Below are 19280 nucleotides of genomic sequence, written 5' to 3'. Positions count from 1 at the left end.
AGATTGGGTTCTTAAAGGTACAAAATTGGTAACAAATACATAAAAGCAAAAATTAAAAATCTAGAGCAGAGTTTGGAATTTCAAAAATACGATGTTAAAGTAAATAAGAAGGAAAAGAAAGAGAGAAAAAATGAACAAACAAAAACAAACAAGGTCGCAAAAATTATAAAGAAAATATAGGTACAAAATTGATAACTAATACCAAAAAGCAAAAGTTAAAAATCTAGAGTAGAGTTTGGAATTTCAAAAATACAATGTTAAAAAAAAAAAAGAAAAAGAAAGAGAGGGAGGAAAAAAAAAAAAAAGTAACAAAGTCGCAAAAATTATAAAGAAAATACAGGTACAAAAATGATATCAAATACCAAAAAGCATAAATTAAAAATCTAGAGTAGAGTTTGGAATTTCAGATATACAATGTTATATAAAAGAAAAAGAGAAAGAAATAGAGAAAAAAAAAAGTCACAGAAAATATAAAAAAAAAAAACTCTAGGTACAAAATTGATAACAAATACCAAAAAGCTAAAATTAAAAATCTAGAGTAGAGTTTGGAATTTCAAAAATACAATGTTAAAAAAAGAAGAAGAAGAAAAAAAAACAAGGTCAAAAAATTATAAAAAAAATATATATGTATGAAGTTTGCTGTAAAAAAAAAATAGGGTCTTTTTCTTTTGCAAAGTTAATAGGTTATAAAAGTGAAAATTAAAGGAATAATAGAGGACTTAAATATTTTTTTAATTAAAAAATAGTAAGAAACAATGATCGTAAAAATAGTAAAAATATATCTAGGACTTTCTCTGGTTTTGTTGTTAATATTGTGGGTTCAGTTTGTTTTTGGCTAGTTCCTTTGTCCGACTTATATTTCTCAGGTCTATAGGCCCCTTCCTATGTAGTTGGTAGTAACCACAGGGTTTTAATCTATTGCCTATAGCTTCCAAGGTGGTTCCCTCTATTATAGCTTCTTCTGTTTGCTGGTCTCTTCAGTGTCTGGTTTCTGCCCTGACACAAAGGGGACAGTGGAGGACACTTTTTTTTTTTTAAGGCTCACTTGTTCAGTCACGCTGTGGGGAGGGAGGGATGCTGCAAACAAATAACACTGGCGTGTGCTCGCAGTGCCTCAGCCACACTGGATCTGCCCCTGCTCACGGTGCGTGTAGCCTCCCTGCCCACACTGCTCAGGCTCTAGGTTGCTCCGCCGGGAACTATCCGTGGCCGGCCCTGGGCTGCCTGCACCTCCCAGGTCCAAGCCGCTCAGGTTCAGGCACTCGGGTAGTCCTCAGAAACACAGACTCGGTTGGGCCTGCATTTTGTGCCCTTCCCAGGTCCGAGCAGCTCATGTGATGACGTGTTTGGCGAGCGCGATTGCTGCGACTTATTGCCTCCCTGCCGCTCAGTTATCTAGGTGTACAACTGGCCCACCTTCTCAGGCAGATGTTGACCATACAGACCCCCAAGAAGTTTTAGTTAGCAAAGAAGCCTGCTTACAGTTTTATAGATAATGTCTCTCTGGGGCTGTGATTGCCCCCTTCTGGTTCTGGCTGCCTGTCACCGGAGGGGGAAGGTCTGCAGCTGGTATCTCTGTTCAGTTCTTTGTTCCATGTGCGGGCTTGGTGGTGTCTTAGGTTAGGGCTGGCTTTTCGGGTGGTAGATATCCCACATTCTGGTTTCCTAGCCCAAATTATTTTGCTCAGATAGTGCTCAGGGTATTCAGGCCAGATTCTTACTCTAAGCGATACAGCCCACGCCGTGCCTCCCTGCCCAGCCCCCACTTGCTAATGGTGTGTGCAGGCGTCTGCGCTGCTTCTCTGCTGGGGGAGTTACCACAGGGCTTGCAATCTGTGGGTTTTAATTGTTTATTTATTTTTCCTCCCTGTTATGTTGCCCTCTGTGCTTCCAAAGCTCGGCACAGATTCGGCAGTGAGAAGGTTTCCTGGTGTTTGGAAACTTCTCTCTTTTTAAGACTCCCTTCCTGGGACGGAACTCCATCCCTCCCTCTTTTGTCTCTTTTTTTGTCTTTTATATTTTTTCCTACCTCCTTTCAAAGACTTGGGTTGCTTTTCTGGGTGCCTGATGTCCTCTGCCGGCATTCAGAAGTTGTTTTTGTGGAGTTTACTTAGCATTTAAATGTTCTTTTGATGAATTTGTGGGGGAGAAAGTGTTCTCCCCATCCTACTCCTATGCCATCTTGGCTCCTCCCCTAATTTTTTTTTTTTAACAATTGATTGTGATGTTAGCTGTTGGTTTGTCATAAATAACCTTCATTATTTTGAAGTATTTTTTCCCCATATCAAGTTTATTGAGAGCTTTTATCATGAGTGGATATTGAATTTTGTCAGATGCTTTTTCTGCATCTACTGAAGTAACTATGTGGTTTTTATCTTTCATTCTGTTGTTCCGGTGTATCACATTGATTTATCTGAGGATACTGAATCATCCTTGCATGCCTGGAATAAATCCTAGATGATCATGATGTATGATTACAAAGGGTCTTAAAAATAGCTCTAGTTCACTTGCTTATTGTTTCATTCTGTTGGGGTCTTAAATATTTCTGTACAGTTGCTGTCTTAATAATAGATTCAATAAATAATGCAAAAACAAAAACAAGCTAAACTCATGTCATCAGTGTGCAAACAAAAAATAAAAAGACAGCAGTATTAAGTGTGTATTAAGCAATATTAAGCAGTATTAATTTAGAATCTATTTAAAGACATGATCTCTTCAGTAGTTTGATGTTGCCATTACAGGAAGAAAGACAGCTCCTTACACTGACTCAGTCTGAGGGTCAATATTTCAACAAGGCAAAATCTCCTTGTGTCTCAGGAAATCACTGGTTCAAGATGAAGACTTGGTTACTTATTTCAGTGCTCTGATTGATGTTCATAGGTGATGAACATGAATTTTTAAGAAGCTATATATATTTTTTCTGGGTAACTTTTTTCTATGGCCACAAAGGGGCAATGCTGCTTCAGAGATTACTGTAATGCTTGTCCCACAAACACATATTCTTCAAGTAGCCATAAAGGATCCCTTAAAAATCTACTAAATTATTATCTCCTATTATGGTTTCGTTTACATCTATCAATCATGTATGGATGTATGTATGTTTCTATCTATTCATCCCTCTACCTAGGTAGTATCTATATATATTGTAGTCTAATAGTTTGAAAATATGGGTTTTAAAATCAACACTTCTCTTAATGATACATGTTGTCCTCAAGGATATGGCCACATTTAGCTTCTCTGATATAAATATATACCACACTGAGTTAATCTGTGCCTAGAGTTCATGTCCTCCATCTTTATGGGAAATGTAGTAGTGGTGTAAGTTCCAGTTCAAGTATCACCTCCATTAAAATTGTTATCTGGCTGAGTTGAGAAGCAGAGTTTATTGCTTTTTTCTTTGTCATATCTTAGAGATACACATTTCTCCTTAGTAGCTTTTATCTGATTGTACTTGAGTACTGGGCCTCAGTTGACTGAAGATGGGAACTATCTCTTTCCTTCTTGAGATACAAGTATTGAATATTAAGTAGTCACTTAGCTGCTGCTGCTGCTAAGTCACTTCAGTCGTGTCTGACTCTGTGAGACCCCATAGACTGCAGCCCACCAGGCTCCCCCGTCCCTGGGATTCTCCAGGCAAGAACACTGGAGTGGGTTGCCATTTCCTTTTCCAATGCATGAAAGTGAAAAGTGAAACTGAAGTCTCTCAGTCGTCTGACTCTTCATGACCCCATGGACAGCAGCCTCCAGGGTCCTCCGCCCATGGGATTTTCCAGGCAAGAGTACTGGAGTGGGGTGCAATTGCCTTCTCTGAGTCACTTAGCAGCACTCATTAAATATATATTGAGATTTCATTCATGAATGAATAAATGAAAAAGAAAACATATCAGAAGTCTAACAAACAATAAAAGTTCCCCTTTGAATGATGGAGTAGATGAGATTAGACTGAGGAATGAGAATTTTTATTATTTCTCCTGTTGGACTGTAATGATGTTTTCTTTGATTGAGATGACATCATATACAGAGACAAAATTCTGGGCACAAAAACATGTGCTCCTTATTTATTTTAACTTTACAAATAGATGTGGAAACAGTGTCAGAGTTTATTTTTGGGGGCTCCGAAATCACTGCAGATGGTGACTGCAGCCATGAAATTAAAAGATGCTTACTCCTTGGAAGAAAAGTTATGAGCAACCTAGACAGAATTTTAAAAATCAGAGCCATTAACTTGCCAACAAAGGTCTGTCTAGCCAAGACTGTGGTTTTCCTGGTAGTCATGTATGGATGTGAGAGTTGGACTATAAAGAAAGCTGAGCACCCAAGAATTGATGCTTTTGAACTGTGGTGTTAGTGAAGACTCTTGAGAGTCCATTGGACTTCAAGGAGATCCAACCAGTCCATTCTAAAGGAAATCAGTCCTGAATTCCTGATGTTGAAGCTAAAACTCCAATACTTTGGCCACCTGATGCAAAGAATTGACTCATTTGAAAAGATCCTGATGCTGGGAAAGATTGAAGGCAGGAGGAAAAGGAGACAACAGAGGATGAGGTGGTTGGATGGTATCACCGACTCAATGGACATGAGTTTGAGTGAATTCCAGAAGTTGGTGATGGACAGGGAGGCCTGGTGTGCTGCAGTCCATGGGGTCACAATGAGATGGACATGACTGAGTGACTGAACTGATATCTTCAATAGACTTTGATTTGTATTTGTAATTAAAAAAAAGAGAAATGCTCATCTTGTGATTTCATGGGAGTCCCTCTCTTCTCCATTGTAAAATAATGTAATCCCTGTTAAGATATCAAGTTGTCCTGCTACATCATTTTTAACCTTCTTGGAAATGTGAAGGAAAAGATGAGGAATAGAGGAGAGAAATTCTAAACTAATCATATTCCATGTATAAGGAGGGGATTTCTGCTTTTCAATGAAAGTAATTTTCAGCAAGTCTAAGATAGAGAAAATTGAGAAGTGCTTGCCATGAAAAAAATAGCTTTAGTTGAAAGTACTTTTGAGAAGGTGGGGCCTCTTGAAAGAATTAAAATTCATGTGAATCTTAAGTCAGAGTTCTAGCTGGCTGAGGAGACGAGAAGAAGAACCAGAGCTGTCATTGAACTTTGGTGCCAGGAACAATGGACAAGATATTGGAAGCATCATTCTTAATTCTGTGTCTTCAAGTAGACTGTGAGTTATGATGGAGAAACCCTAGGATATTTCATAATTTGGGGGAATGAGAAAATTGGAGTATTGACAAATTCATGCAGATAGAAACTTTAAGAAGGAAATATCAGTTTGTGGACCTAATGACTTTTTATCTCTTTAAGCAGGGGTGAGTGGACAACAGAAGGAAAAAAGTGACCAAGAGCAGGTGAAACAGAGCCCTCAACCTTTGACAGTCCAGGAAGGAGAGATTTCCATTCTGAACTGTAGTTATGAGAAGAGTGCATGTGACTAATTCCCATGGTACCAGCAATATCCTGGTAAAGGCCCTGCATTCTTGATAGCCATACGTTCAGTTGTGAATGAAATGAAGGATGGAAGACTCACAGTTTTTCTCAATACGAGTGCAAAACAGCTCTCATTGCACATTGCAACTTGCCAGCCTGGAGACTCAGCCACCTACTTCTGTGCAGCAAGTGCACAGTGCTCCCCAGACACCTGCAGCCTGTACCCAAACCTGCAGCCGAGGCTCCAGACACATCCTGAAGTGCAGATGAAATATACACACAGACACACACGGTTTGTTTGTGCATAAAAAGTCTTAATATAAGAAAATTGAAATTATACATAATTTATTCTTTCACCAAAATGGAGTTGATATAGAAAATCAATTGTGAAAAGATATCTCTAAAAACTCCCAAACATTTGGAAATTTGGCACTAAATTTAAAACAACTCATATGTATGTTTAAGAAGCAGTTACAATGACTATTAAAAAGTATTTGAAAGAAAATATAGAGAGAACACAAACATATACATATGTATGAGGCACAGCTAAAATAATACATAGAAGGAAATTTATCTTTTTTAAGTACTTTGTAAAGTGCTGTACTCAATATGCCAGCAAATTTGGAAAACTCAGCAGTGGCCACAGGACTGGAAAAGATCAGTTTTCATTCCAATCCCAAAGAAAGGCAATGCCAAAGAATGCTCAAACTACCGCACAGTTGCACTCATCTCACACGCTAGTGAAGTAATGCTTAAAATTCTCCAAGCCAGGCTTTAGCAATACATGAAACGTGAACTCCCAGATGTTCAAGCTGGTTTTAGAAAAGACAGAGGAACCAGAGATCAAATTGCCAACATTCACTGGATCATCAAAAAAGCAAGAGAGTTCCAGAAAAACATCTATTTCTGCTTTATTGACTATGCCAAAGCCTTTGACAGTGTGGATCACAATAAACTGTGGAAAATTCTTCAAGAGATGGGAATACCAGACCACCTGACCTGCCTCTTGAGAAACCCGTATGCAGCTCAGGAAGCAACAGTTAGAACTGGACATGGAACAACAGACTGGTTCCAAATAGGAAAAGGAGTACGTAAAGGCTGTATATTGTCACCCTGCTTATTTAACTTCTATGCAGAGTACATTATGAGAAACGCTGGACTGGAGGAAGCACAAGCTGGAATCCAGATTGCCGGGAGAAATATCAATAACCTCAGATATACAGATGACACCACCCTTATGGCAGAAAGTGAAGAAGAACTAAAGAGCCTCTTGATGAAAGTGAAAGAGGAGAGTGAAAAAGTTGGCTTAAAGCTCAACATTCAGAAAATGAAGATCATGGCATCCAGTCCCATCACTTCATGGCAAATAGATGGGGAAAGAGTGGAAACAGTGCTGACTTTATTTTTTGGGCTCCAAAATCACTGCAGATGGTGAGTGTAGCTATGAAATTAAAAGGTGCTTTCTCCTTGGAAGTAAAGTTATGACCAATCTAGACAGCATGTTGAAAAGCAGAGACATTAATTTGCCAACAAAGGTTCATCTAGTCAAGGCTATGGTTTTTCCAGTGGTCATGTATGGATGTGAGAGTTGGACTACAAAGAAAGCTGAGCACTGAAGAATTGATGCTTTTGAACAGTGGTGTAGGGGAAGACTCTTGAGAGTCCCTTGGACTGCAAGGAGGTCCAACCAGTCCATCCTAAAGGAGATCAGTTCTGGGTGTTCATTGGAAGGACTGATGTTGAAGCTGAAACTCCAATACTTTGGCCACCTGATGTGAAGAGCTAACCCATTTGGGAAGACCCTGATGCTGGGAAGGATTGAGGGCGGGAGGAGAAGGGGACAACAGAGGATGAGATGGTTAGATGGCGTCACTGACTCCATGGACATGGATTTGGGTGGACTCTGAATTGGTGATGGACAGGGAGGCCTGGTGCGCTGCAGTTCATGGGGTCACAAGGAGTTGGATATGACTGAGTGACTGTACTGAACTGAACTGAATACCAAAGAAAAATGGTTGAAAAAAATTATCTAACCTTTCAACAAAAGAAGATAGAAAAAGAACAAATAAAACCCAATATAATCTAAAAGAAGGATAAAATTAAAAATTCAGATTGGTGAACTCTAAAGCAAACAATAGAAATAACCATTAAATATAGTTAATTTTCTTAATATGAGTAGTAACACTGATCTATTCCTAGCTTGAATCATCAAGGGAATAATAAATATAATAAAAGAAAACATGTATTATACACATGAAAAAATCATATGCAGATTTGCAGTGTGAAAATGGTAATAAAGCAATATAATTAATAAATTTTTGCCACTGAGTAACACCATAGAAGTAGACTCACAAAGGGAGAAAGCTGGTTAATAAAATTGATCTGTTTTTAGGTAGAAGTATCAAGGGAAAAAAAGCAAAAGCATAAATTATGAATATAAGGAATGAAAAAGGAAACCATGCTACAGATGCTAAAAGGATAATTAAAAAATCATTGGCAAATTCATGTCACTGAGATAAGAGCATAGAAGTCAACCCATACAAGTGGGGAAAATTGATTTTTTTGACAAAAGTGCAAAGACATTTGAACAGAGGACAGTTTTATCAGGAAATGATACTGGGACAATTGGATATTTATACACAAATAATTGGAACTTGACCTAAATCTCACACCTTATATAAAACATTGAATTCAGTCTCAAAATGGATCATGTATTCAAATGTAAAACTATAAATATTTTAGAAGAAGCCAGAAGAGAAAATCTTTATAAAGTAAGGTTAGGCAAAAAAAATTTTTTGACAGGACACCAAAAGCACAATCCATAAAAATAACTTAGATTTCATTAAAATGAAAAACGATTGCTCTGTGAAAGTTACTATTAAAAGAATGAAAAAGACAAACCACTGAATGGCAGGAAATGTTTGCAGACTATATTTCCACCCAAAGAGTGGTATTCAGAACAACATCAATAGCAGTTAGGGAAATGTAAATTAGAGACACAATGAGATAGCACTCCACAACTGTCATAAAGGCTAAAACTAAAAGTACTGACAATACCAAGTTCTGGCAACGATGCAGAGAAATTGGATCACTCATGCATTGCTGGTGGGTAAATGGTACAGTCATTCTAGAAGACGGTACATCAGTTTCATATAAAATTAAATATCCACTTTCCTTACAACTCACCAATCACACTTGTGGTATAATGCCTGAGAAATAAAAAACTTATGTTCATACAAAAATCTGTAGATGAATATTCATGGTAGCTCTATTTGTGATGGCCCCAAACTGGAAATATCTTCACTGGGTAAACTGATGAATAAACAGACATATTATTTATAGATCTTCCTCAACTTATGATGGAGTTACATTCTAATAAACATTTGTAAGTTGAAAATATTGTATTAAGGAGAAAAAAGCATTTACTACATCTAACCCTCTGAACATCTTATTTTAGCTTTATTATGCTCAACAGTTACATTAATTTACAGTTGGGAAAAATCGTCTAACACAAAGTTTATTTTATAGTAAAGTATAGAAAAATCTCATGTAATTTATTGACTGCTGAGCTGAGAGTGAAAAAGAGAAAGGTTGTATGGGTACAGAAAGGTTGTTTATATCCTGATTCTGGGGCTGACTAGAAGCTCAGCTCACCCCCAGCATCACCTGAGAATATCATGCTGCATGGTGCTAGCCCAGGAAAATATCAAAATTCAAAGTATGCTCTCAACCGAATGCATATGGCTTTCTCACCACCAGAAAGTCAATAAGCACAAGTCAAACCATCCTTAGTTGAGAAAAGTCTGTAGTGATTAAAAGGAACAGACTACTGAGACATGCAATAAGCTACACTGATCTCAAGAGTGTTATGCTGAGTGGAAAAAAGTCTATCTCAGAAGGCTGCTTGATGTATAACACATTGGATAGTATGGTTATGATCCATAATGATTCCACACATAAGGTATGATTCTGCTTACATGACATTCTTAAAAGGAAAAATATAGAAATGAAAGGGAGATCAGTAGTTGCCAGGGGTGATCAGGGATTGCAGGGGTGAGAACGTGTGCAAAGGGACAATTTTTAGAGTGATGGAAGTTCTGTATTGTGATTTCTGTGACAGTTACAGGAACCCACACATGTGATAAAATTTTATAGAGTTATGCATCAAAAAAAGTGCCTGTAAAATCAGAGTAAGTTCTGTGTTTTGATAAAAATTTATCAATATCAATTTCTTTATATTTATATCTGTAATTATTCTGTTTATATATATATATATATATATATTTCATTTTATCATGCTACTGCATAGGCTGCTGTGGGCATCCATGGTCTCTTCTTAGTTATAAATAATTGCTAACCAGGGCATCAGCTGCCTGTCAGCACTCCGAGGTGAAATGAGACAGGGGAGTAAACATCTCAACTAAATATACACTTTTATTCCTGCATCACTAGTTATCTTGTCCTAAAATTAAAGGATTGGCACTGTTTTAGAGAACTTGTCTGTACTTTCCTTTCTATTTGTCTATTTGCTTTTGACTATTTTATGTTAATTCTTCCATTAAAACAAAGAAACCAGATGGAAGATTGACAGTTATATTCTACATGATCTTGTAACAGTATACAGAACTTCAGTCACCAGCTTCTGTGGTATTGACAGGTACTAAGTGTCTGCAGCCTGTAGATACCAAGTTTGGCAGGAGTGCATTATAACATTGTGTCACAGAAAGATCTGGCATGCTTCTATTGACTTTATTTTACAAAGAGAAAAATAATGAGCCACTAACAAGTGAGACTGAACTCTTTGGGCCAATGACATAGAAAACGTGACATGAGGACAACTCTAAGACACATGATCTAAGAAGTATGATTCTAGTTTAGGAGGCAGCAGGTCTGAATCCCCTGATCCTTCTCAGAGTCTAATAAGTAAGACTCAATGTCAGCCTTACAGCTGGAAGACTCCACAAAATACTTTTGTGCAGTCTGGGAACTCACAGTACTTGAAATAATGGGAAAAGCTGTACAAAAATATTTTATTCCTGTTATAATTTCATAAAAACATAGATAACGGAATAGATTCTGAAAGTCAGAGGGACTGATTTGTTAGTGTTGATCTTAAAGTAATGTATGTACAGGAAAACCTAACTAGAGCCCTAGAACCCAGCAAACAAGAGATATATTAACTATTTCAATAAGACTGCCTTTCATTAAGAAAGCTGAAGGTATATGAGTTTCTTAAAAGAGTCATTAGACTCTGGATGGAGGAAAGGAGGCATAGGCTAAACGATGACTGTAAATAGATTATAAGGGTTCATAAAACTAAATTATGTTTTAAATGGGCTGGTAAAGTTATTCTGCTGAATAATTACCAATGTATGTCAACTTGTTTATTCTTCAGTTCTCCTCAACTCAAACCTTTCATGAGGATTACTTTTTTCAGGTCACTTTCAGATATGCATAGGTCATTAGTGACCAGGTAATTCATGACCAGAGAAAGACAAGTAGACAAAATAAAGGTTTGTGGTGAGTCAGACTTTTTCTCATCTGTGCACAGACCACGTGGTCTATAAACATGATGACTCCTACTTCCTGTTGGGGGGAGTCACACAGGTACTGGGTACTATGTATATGTGCTGCCAGGCATTCAAAGACATTGAACTCTCAGCTTGAGGCAGAACTGAGCACATTTGTGCAGGGGAATCCATGCCTCATGCCACTCTCCAGTCAGCTCTGGGTGTTCCTGGCCGTCACCTTCTCTGGTAGGGATGTTTCCAAGCATGGGTCTGAGTGTCTAGGGTGAAAGGCCTGCACACAGATCCGTGGAGCTTCACAGGGACTTGGGGAGAAAAGGAGGGTTGGGGAAAAGCATATTTATTATGATTTCAATTTGAATTTTCTTTGGGTGCCAAATTAGCCTAATTCCTACATTATTTTGTTCACTACTTCAGCTCGGTTTTCTGTTTTTTTCCACAGGATCTGGTGTGGCCCAGAAAGTTATTCAAGACCAGCCATACATAACCAGTCAAATAGGGCAATCTGTCATTCTGAAATGTCAGTATGAATTAAGTCACAGTGGGTACACGCACTACTTTTTTTGGTACAAGCAGCTTCCCAGTGGAGAGATGACTTTCCTTATTCGTCAGGAATCTCTTGGCCCAAATGCAAGGAATGGCCGCTACTCTGTAAACCTTCAGAAAGCACAGAACTCCATCAGCCTTACCATTTCAGCCTTACAGCTGGAAGACTCTGCAAAGTACTTTTGTGCAGTCCGGGAACTCACAGTGCTTGAAGTAATGGGAAAAGCTGTACAAAAACCCCAGAGTGTAATAAGAGAGAGCCCTCCTGCTGCAGGACCCCAGCTGAAATGCACACCTGCAGACCTCAGACAAGAAATGGTAATCCTGTGGTTACTTCATCTGTGGTCTGGATCAGAGGATTTAATTCTAAACAAAAACTCCTTCCATGTCTTTTGGAAACAGGTGTCCAGAGTAACTTTCTACTAATACATTCTCGGTCTTGAATTTTTGACTTTCAAACAATTATACGGAACATGTGTTGTCTAAAGTTGAATACTTGCCCCATAATACATCAAAGAGGCAGCTTCACCTAAAGACCCTCATGTGACAAACATGGGTCTAGTCATAGTTATCTGGAATCATCATGAAAATCATTTCCTTAGTCCTTTCCTCTTAGACTTTGTGTCACTGAAGTTACAATCAGAAAAGCAGAACCACTAATGGTGTCGAATAGGAGATCAGTTATTGAGATTAGAATTCAGGCTATTGCTAGAGCTGGAGGAGTCTATACAAAGCTGTTATCTTTGTATCTGGTGTTGAGACTGAATTCTCTGGTAGCCAGCAAGAGTAACATTTGAGGGATAGTTGGGTGCAGACAAAAGCATGGAGGAACTGTGACTCATAAGGACATACTAGAACCATGAGGATAATAGAACCTGCATAACACACTAAAACTTGTCTCTTACCTCCTTTAGTGTCTCACAAGAATGAGGGACCTTGAGAAGAGTGTCACCTGCTGTTACATGCATACTTGGCCCAGGATAAACAGAAGATTTGGAGATCTGGTGCGAAGTGGAAGAGTTGTGTGTCATCAATAAGATGATGCAGTTGATCAGCAGCAACATGTGTGAGTTGCCACAGTGCCTGGAGCCCTGCACCAACCAGCAGAATATAAAAATATGGCTACTTCATGACAAGTATCTTCCAAATTGATTTCTAGATAGTTAGGTTGGGGCAGTACAAAGTTACTGCAATAGCTTAACTATTTTATTGATTTGTTAACTAGGCATCCATCAGTACCTCTTTTAACAACACAACTTTGTCATAAAGTCATCAGGAAAACTATTCTTCCTGCTGATATGATGCAATAACTCCTCATTCAACCAATATACGTTAACTCCCTCCTGCAAAGATTATACCAAGTTCATTTATCCATTTTTTGGATGATGTTCTTTTCTCTTCTAGCTGAATCACACTCTTGCATTGAATCCTGAATCTTAATAACTGAGATACAATGAGATATAAGATTAACTTAAATTAGCACATTTTATTGGAGAAGGCAATGGCACCCTACTCCAGTACTCTTGCCTGGAAAATCCCATGGAACAAGGTACCTAGCAGTCTGCAGTCCATAGGGTCGCTAAGAGTCGGACACGACTGAGCAACTTCACTTTAACTTTTCATTTTCATGCATTGGAGAATGACATGGCAACCCACTCAGTGTTCTTGCCTGGAGAACCCCAGGGACGGGGGAGCCTGGTGGGCTGCCGTCTATGGGGTCGCACAGAGTCCGACATGACTGAAGCGATTTAGCAGCAGCAGCAGCACATTTTATGTTACTACAGGCAAGCAAATGAGACAGGGGATTTAAAAATAATTAATGTATACATATCAATAACCTCAGATATGCAGATGACACCACCCTTATGGCAGAAAGTGAAGAGCAACTAAAAAGCCTCTTGATGAAGGTGAAAGAGAAGAGTGAAAAAGTTGGCTTAAATCTCAACATTCAGAAAATGAAGATCATGGCATCTGGTCCCATCACTTCATGGGCAATAGATGGGGAAATAGTGGAAACAGTGTCAGACTTTATTTTTTTTTTGCCTCCAAAATCACTGCAGATGGTGACTGCAGCCATGAAATTAAAAGATGCTTACTCCTTGGAAGAAAAGTTATGACCAACCTAGATAGCATATTCAAAAGCAGATACATTACTTTGCCAACAAAGGTCTCTCTAGTCAAGGCTATGGTTTTTCCAGTAGTCATGTATGGATGTGAGAGTTGGACTGTGAAGAAAGCTGAGCACCTAAAAATTGATGCTTTTGAACTGTGGTGTTGGAGAAGACTCTTGAGAGTCCCTTGGACTACAAGGAGGTTCAACCAGTGCATTCTGAAGGAGATCAGCCCTGGCATTTCTTTGGAAGGAATGATGTTAAAGCTGAAACTCCAGTACTTTGGCCACCTCATGTGAAGAGTTGACTCACTGGAAAAGACTCTGATGCTGGGAGGGACTGGGGGCAGGAGGAGAAGGGGATGACAGAGGATGAGATGGCTGGATGGCATCACTGACTCGATGGATGTGAGTCTGAGTGAACTCCGGGAGTTGGTGATGGACAGGGAGGCCTGGCGTGCTGCGGTTCATGGGGTAGCAAAGAGTCGACATGACTGCGTGACTAAACTGAACTGAACTGAACATGACCATAGAGTTATTATAAAATGTACGTACAATCGTATCACTTCCTGTTCATCTTTGGGTAATGAGGAACCATTAGAAGATATAAAGATAAAATTCTATATTAAGATATAAAGACAATGTACAGTTTTCCCCTAAATTAGTTCCAGTTTTGTCATTCCCTCTTTTCCACCACATACTCCCTAATGTACATCTACCACTTTAAAATTCTAACCATTTATAGACATATTAAGCTCTTTCCTAATTCAGAGACTTTACAGATGCTGTCCTCTTTGGCTAGAACGAATTTTTCATGTAATTGTGAAAATGAACATGTGTATTAATTATTCATGATCAGTTCAGGCCACACTGTTTCTTATCTAAAATCTCATAGGATAATAATTGTAACAGTTTATTATAAATATTCTTCTATCTGGTCCTCTTTTAAAACTGCTTTGACAAGAATATTAGCGAATAAGGGCTATCTTATACATGTATTCTGCAGAGTCATTTCCTACTAAGCATCTTGAGATCCCTTTTTGTCCATAGACCAAAGCAAAGCTAGGTCTCTTTCTCTTCGTTTAACAAATTTCTATTTCTCACCCCAAGATCCAGAGATAACATACAGTAAATATAATGGTGTGAGTTGGGAAAGGGCAACCTTCTCCAGTGGGTGACTATTCTGTCTTGGTTTGCATCCTTCTGTGTGAACTGCAGCAGGGCTCTTGATCTGCATGAAGATCAGGGAACTTTAAAAGCAACCCCAAGTGCTCTCCAGACCCCTTGCTCTTTTAGGATGGGGCAGAAGCCTTCGTTAACATAGCATTGCTAGATTTGTCTTCATTTTGGTGTCCAAATCCCACATGCCTGAGAAGAAAAACTTGTCCCAACAGTGTGCATTTCAAAAAACTTTGTTATCTCATGGTATTTTCATTTTCCAGCCATCCTAAACTTGCTTCTCTCTCTCTTTCCATATTATGCAGTAATTCAGATTCAGATTCACTTTTGACTCTGAAAGAAATGCTGAGATTTCTGTCATTCATATATTTTCATGACAATTCTGCAAAGACATTAAAAACCCTATAGTGGGATGGACAGCTGGCTCCCAAATGATAAGCCCACATCCTAATCACAGAAACTGTGAATGTGACTTATTTGGACAAAGAGACTTTGTAAAAGTAAACAAAGTTAAGGATAGAAAGATAAGGTCATCCTGGACTATTCAGGTAGGGCCTAAATCCAGTGACAATTTTTCTTTTAAGAAACACACAGGTGAGAAAGCCTTGTGAGGTCTTCTTGATGGAGGAGGAGGTTGGAGGTATACAGTCACAAGTGAAGGAACACTTGGAGTCACCTAAAGCTAGAAGAGGCACTGAAGAACTCCCTTCTAGAACATTCAGAAGGAGTATGTTTCTGTTGACACCTTGTCTCAGACTTCTGGCCTCTAGATTGGTTTAGTCGCTAAAACTCTTGCAGCCCCATGGACTGTAGCCCACCAGACTCCTCTGTCCATGGGATTTTCCAGGCAAGAATACTGAGTGGGTTGCCATTTCCTTATCCAGGGAATCTTCCCAACCCAGAGACTGAACCCAGGCCTCCTGCACTGCAGGCAGATTCTTTACCAACTGAGCTACCAAGGAAGCCCTTCCAGATTGTAAGGGAACCACTTTTTTTTTTTTTTAAGAGCCATCAAATCTGTGATAACTTGTTATGACAGACTGGAGTTTTAACACAATTTTCCAAAAGCAACATTTCTAAATAGCTACAAGCAACTCCAGATTACTGTCATGGAAGGGTGTTTTTAAACTGATCTTTGGAATATTTTGAGTTCAAGCTCTCACACATGCAGACACATCCATTTATTTGTTATACTACAAATACTTGAATATCTACTATTTATCAGGTATTCAAGTAGTTTCTGGGGACATGGTGATGTTAATATACAAACATTAAGTGCATACCACATATCTAGGCCTTTAATTGTGACACCAAACAGGCAAAGTTCCTTGTTTTCATAGACCCTACATTGTAGAGAATCACCATTCAGTGGAATTTTATGAGATGGTGGAAACGCCCTATATCTGCACTATTTGATAGTCTCTGGTCAGGTGTGGGTACTTAGCCCTTGTTACATGGCCAGTATGATTGAGGAACTAAAATTTTAATAGTATTTAAGTTCAATTAATTTAAATTTAAGTAGCCTCATGTGGCCAGTAGCTGCTGTATAGGAGAGCTCAGTTCTTGAAGGTGATCCAGTACACACCCTCTAGATCATGAGGCCAGCCCCCTCATTTAACAGATCATACTATGGGCTGCTAAGTGCTGTGATAAGCGACAAATTCTGTGGAGCCATACAAATGTATTCTATCTGAGAGTTTTGCTTAAGGAAGTCTTAGAGAAAGTCATATCTGATAGATAAGGCTTCCTGTCAAATTATACTGATTTTTAAAAATCACTGGTATGTGGTACAATAACACAGTGGGACAATAAATATGAGCTCCAAGTTGTAAAATTCACAACCAGAATAATCTGTATGACAACAGAAAAATAGGTACTTATTATCTTCCATTTCATAATCTTAGGTTGTCTAACAATAAATTATTAGTTTTTTCTATACCTCTTCAACTGTCTATAATCTAATGCATTCTATTAGTACATGCAGAGACACACATGTATGATTCTGATGAAACTGGAAATGCGAAATGATACATTTTATTTCCTCCTGATGCCTTCAGTTCAGTTCAGTTCAGTTGCTCAGTCATGTCCGACTCTTTGTGACCCCATGGACTGCAGTGTGCCAGTCTTCCCTGTCCATCACCAACACATGGAGCTTACTCAAACTCATGTCCATCGAGTTGGTGATGCCATCTAACCATCTCATCCTCTGTCATCCCCTTCTCTTCCCACCTTCAATCTTTCCCAGCATCAAGGTCTTTTCCAATGAGTTAGCTCTTCCCATCAGGTGGCCAAAGTATTGGAGTTTCAGCTTCAGCATCAGTCCTTCCAATGACTATTTAGGACTGATTTCCTTTAGGATTGACTGGTTGGATATCCTTGCAGTCCAGGCTCAAGAGTCCTTGCTCAAGAGTCTTCTCCAACACCACAGTTCAAAAGCATCAATTCTTTGGCACTCAGCTTTCTTTATAGTCCAACTCTCACATGACTACTGGAAAAACCATAGCTTTGACTAGATGGACCTTTGTTGGCAAAGCAATGTCTCTGCTTTTTAATATGCTGTCTAGGTTGGTCATAGCTTTGCTTCCAAGAAGCAAAGGTCTTTTAATTTCATGGCTGCAGACACCATCTGCAGTGATTTTGGAGCCCCCTAAAATAGTCTCTCAATGTTTCCATTGTTTCCCCTGATGCCCTAGTTTTAAATTTTAAAAATCCCATTTTAAAAGGCGAATTTTTCCTTCCTAAACAATATCAGCTTGAGTAAACTCTTTCTTTTCAAGCTTTGACAAACATACATACCACTTAAACTAGAAAGCATTCTGTGAAGAATTGTTTATAAAGTCAGCAATTTTAGATCCAGCCACAGGGGAGCAGCATCGGCAAACCCGCCCTGCTTTTTAAGATGTGTGAGTAAAATAGGGGTAAGTCTGATTGGCTGTCTCAAATGGCAGTCACTCCTTTCTCTTTTCTTTGCAGAAGGCAGTGTAGACCACAGAAACGTGTGTGGGGCTGGAAAAGCTTGTACAAGGGAAACCCTTTAGGAGCAGGCAGATTCAGCAACTCTTCCTGACAAGGGAGAAGAGGGAAATGCTGCTCATAGCACCAGTGTTGATCTTATGGATGGTAATACCACGTGAGTTTGGGATTTCCCTGATTGCTTCCAGGGAATTCTGCACAGTGAAATATTATCTGCAGGAAACTATAGGAATGAGGTTTTATTTTTATTTATTTATTTTTAAATTTTATTTTATTTTTAAACTTTACAATATTGTATTAGTTTTGCCAAATATCGAGATGAATCCGCCACAGGTATACCCGCATTCCCCATCCTGAACCCTCCTCCCTCCTCCCTCCCCTACCCTCCCTCTGGGTCGTCCCAGTGCACCAGCCCCAAGCATCCAGTACCGTGTATCGAACCTGGACTGGCGACTCGTTTCATACATGATATTATACATGTTTCAATGCTATTCTCCCAAATCTCCCCACCCTCTCCCTCTCCCACAGAGTCCATAAGACTGATCTATACATCGGTGTCTCTTTTGCAGTCTCGTACACAGGAATGAGGTTTTATGATAGAGAGCAGGATGTTGAGAAAAACTCAGAAACTAAAAAGTGGAAAGATGGAGGGAGTTGGGCAGGGAGACATGGAAAGGAGAAAAATACACAAGAAGAATGAGAGAGACCGTTGGAGCTGGGAGAACAGACATCTGATTCGACTTTCTCTGATACTTCTCACTGTTTTCTCAACAGAAGTGAACGGACAACAGATAAGTCAAATTCCTCAATTCTTGCCTCTACAAGCAGGAGAGAACTTCACCACGTACTGCAATTCCTCAAGCACTGTTTACAGATTACAGTGGTATAAGCAGAGGCCTGGGGGAAGTCCTGTCCTCTTGATGATATTAGCTAAGGATGGAGAAGTGAAGACGGAGCAGAGACTGACAGGTCGGCTTGGAGAGACCAGAAAGCACGGCTCCCTCCACCTCGTGGCTGCCCAGCTCTCAGATGTAGGAACCTACTTCTGTGCAGGGCACAGCACTCTGGAAGCACCTGCTGTCTGTCCCCAAACCTCACTGTGGGCTCCAGGGGTCGCTCCTCTACATCTCTCCTCAGGGCAGGGGCCAGAGAAAGCTGAAGTCACGATATCTATGAAGAAACTGAATTTTCAATAATAAAAAAAAATCCCTGGACTCAGACAGTATTACTAGATAATTCTACCAATCTTTTGAAGTATTAGCATGAATTATACACTATTTCTTACAAAAAAAAAAAGGAGAAAAGAATTCATCACTCATTTTATGAAGTTAGAGTTACCCTGAAATTAAAATCAGACAAAGATCATAACAGAAAACTGCGGAGAAACATATTTAATGAATATAGACATAAAGTTTCTTAAAAATACTAGCAAGTAAAATTTATCTATATTAACAGAGTAATATAGCAAGCACAAATGAATTTTTTCAAGGATGCAAATTACTT

The 19280-nt window shown here is 39.0% G+C and overlaps 2 gene segments (V, D, J or C); both read left to right on the top strand.

Annotated features, from left to right (window-relative positions):
- The first annotated feature begins 11114 nt into the window (after positions 1-11114).
- Positions 11115-11941, top strand: LOC113899496. The segment is given in 2 exon segments: positions 11115-11197; positions 11412-11941. Coding segments are annotated over 2 exon segments (579 nt in total).
- Positions 11942-17888: 5947 nt separating this feature from the next.
- LOC113899494 lies at positions 17889-18973 on the top strand. The segment is given in 2 exon segments: positions 17889-17934; positions 18552-18973. Coding segments are annotated over 2 exon segments (468 nt in total).
- Positions 18974-19280: the final 307 nt, after the last annotated feature.

Source organism: Bos indicus x Bos taurus, chromosome 10 (assembly GCF_003369695.1).
Source record: "Bos indicus x Bos taurus breed Angus x Brahman F1 hybrid chromosome 10, Bos_hybrid_MaternalHap_v2.0, whole genome shotgun sequence".
NCBI classification, from domain to species: Eukaryota; Metazoa; Chordata; class Mammalia; order Artiodactyla; family Bovidae; genus Bos; species Bos indicus x Bos taurus.
This window is presented reverse-complemented; position numbering and strand designations above follow the sequence as displayed.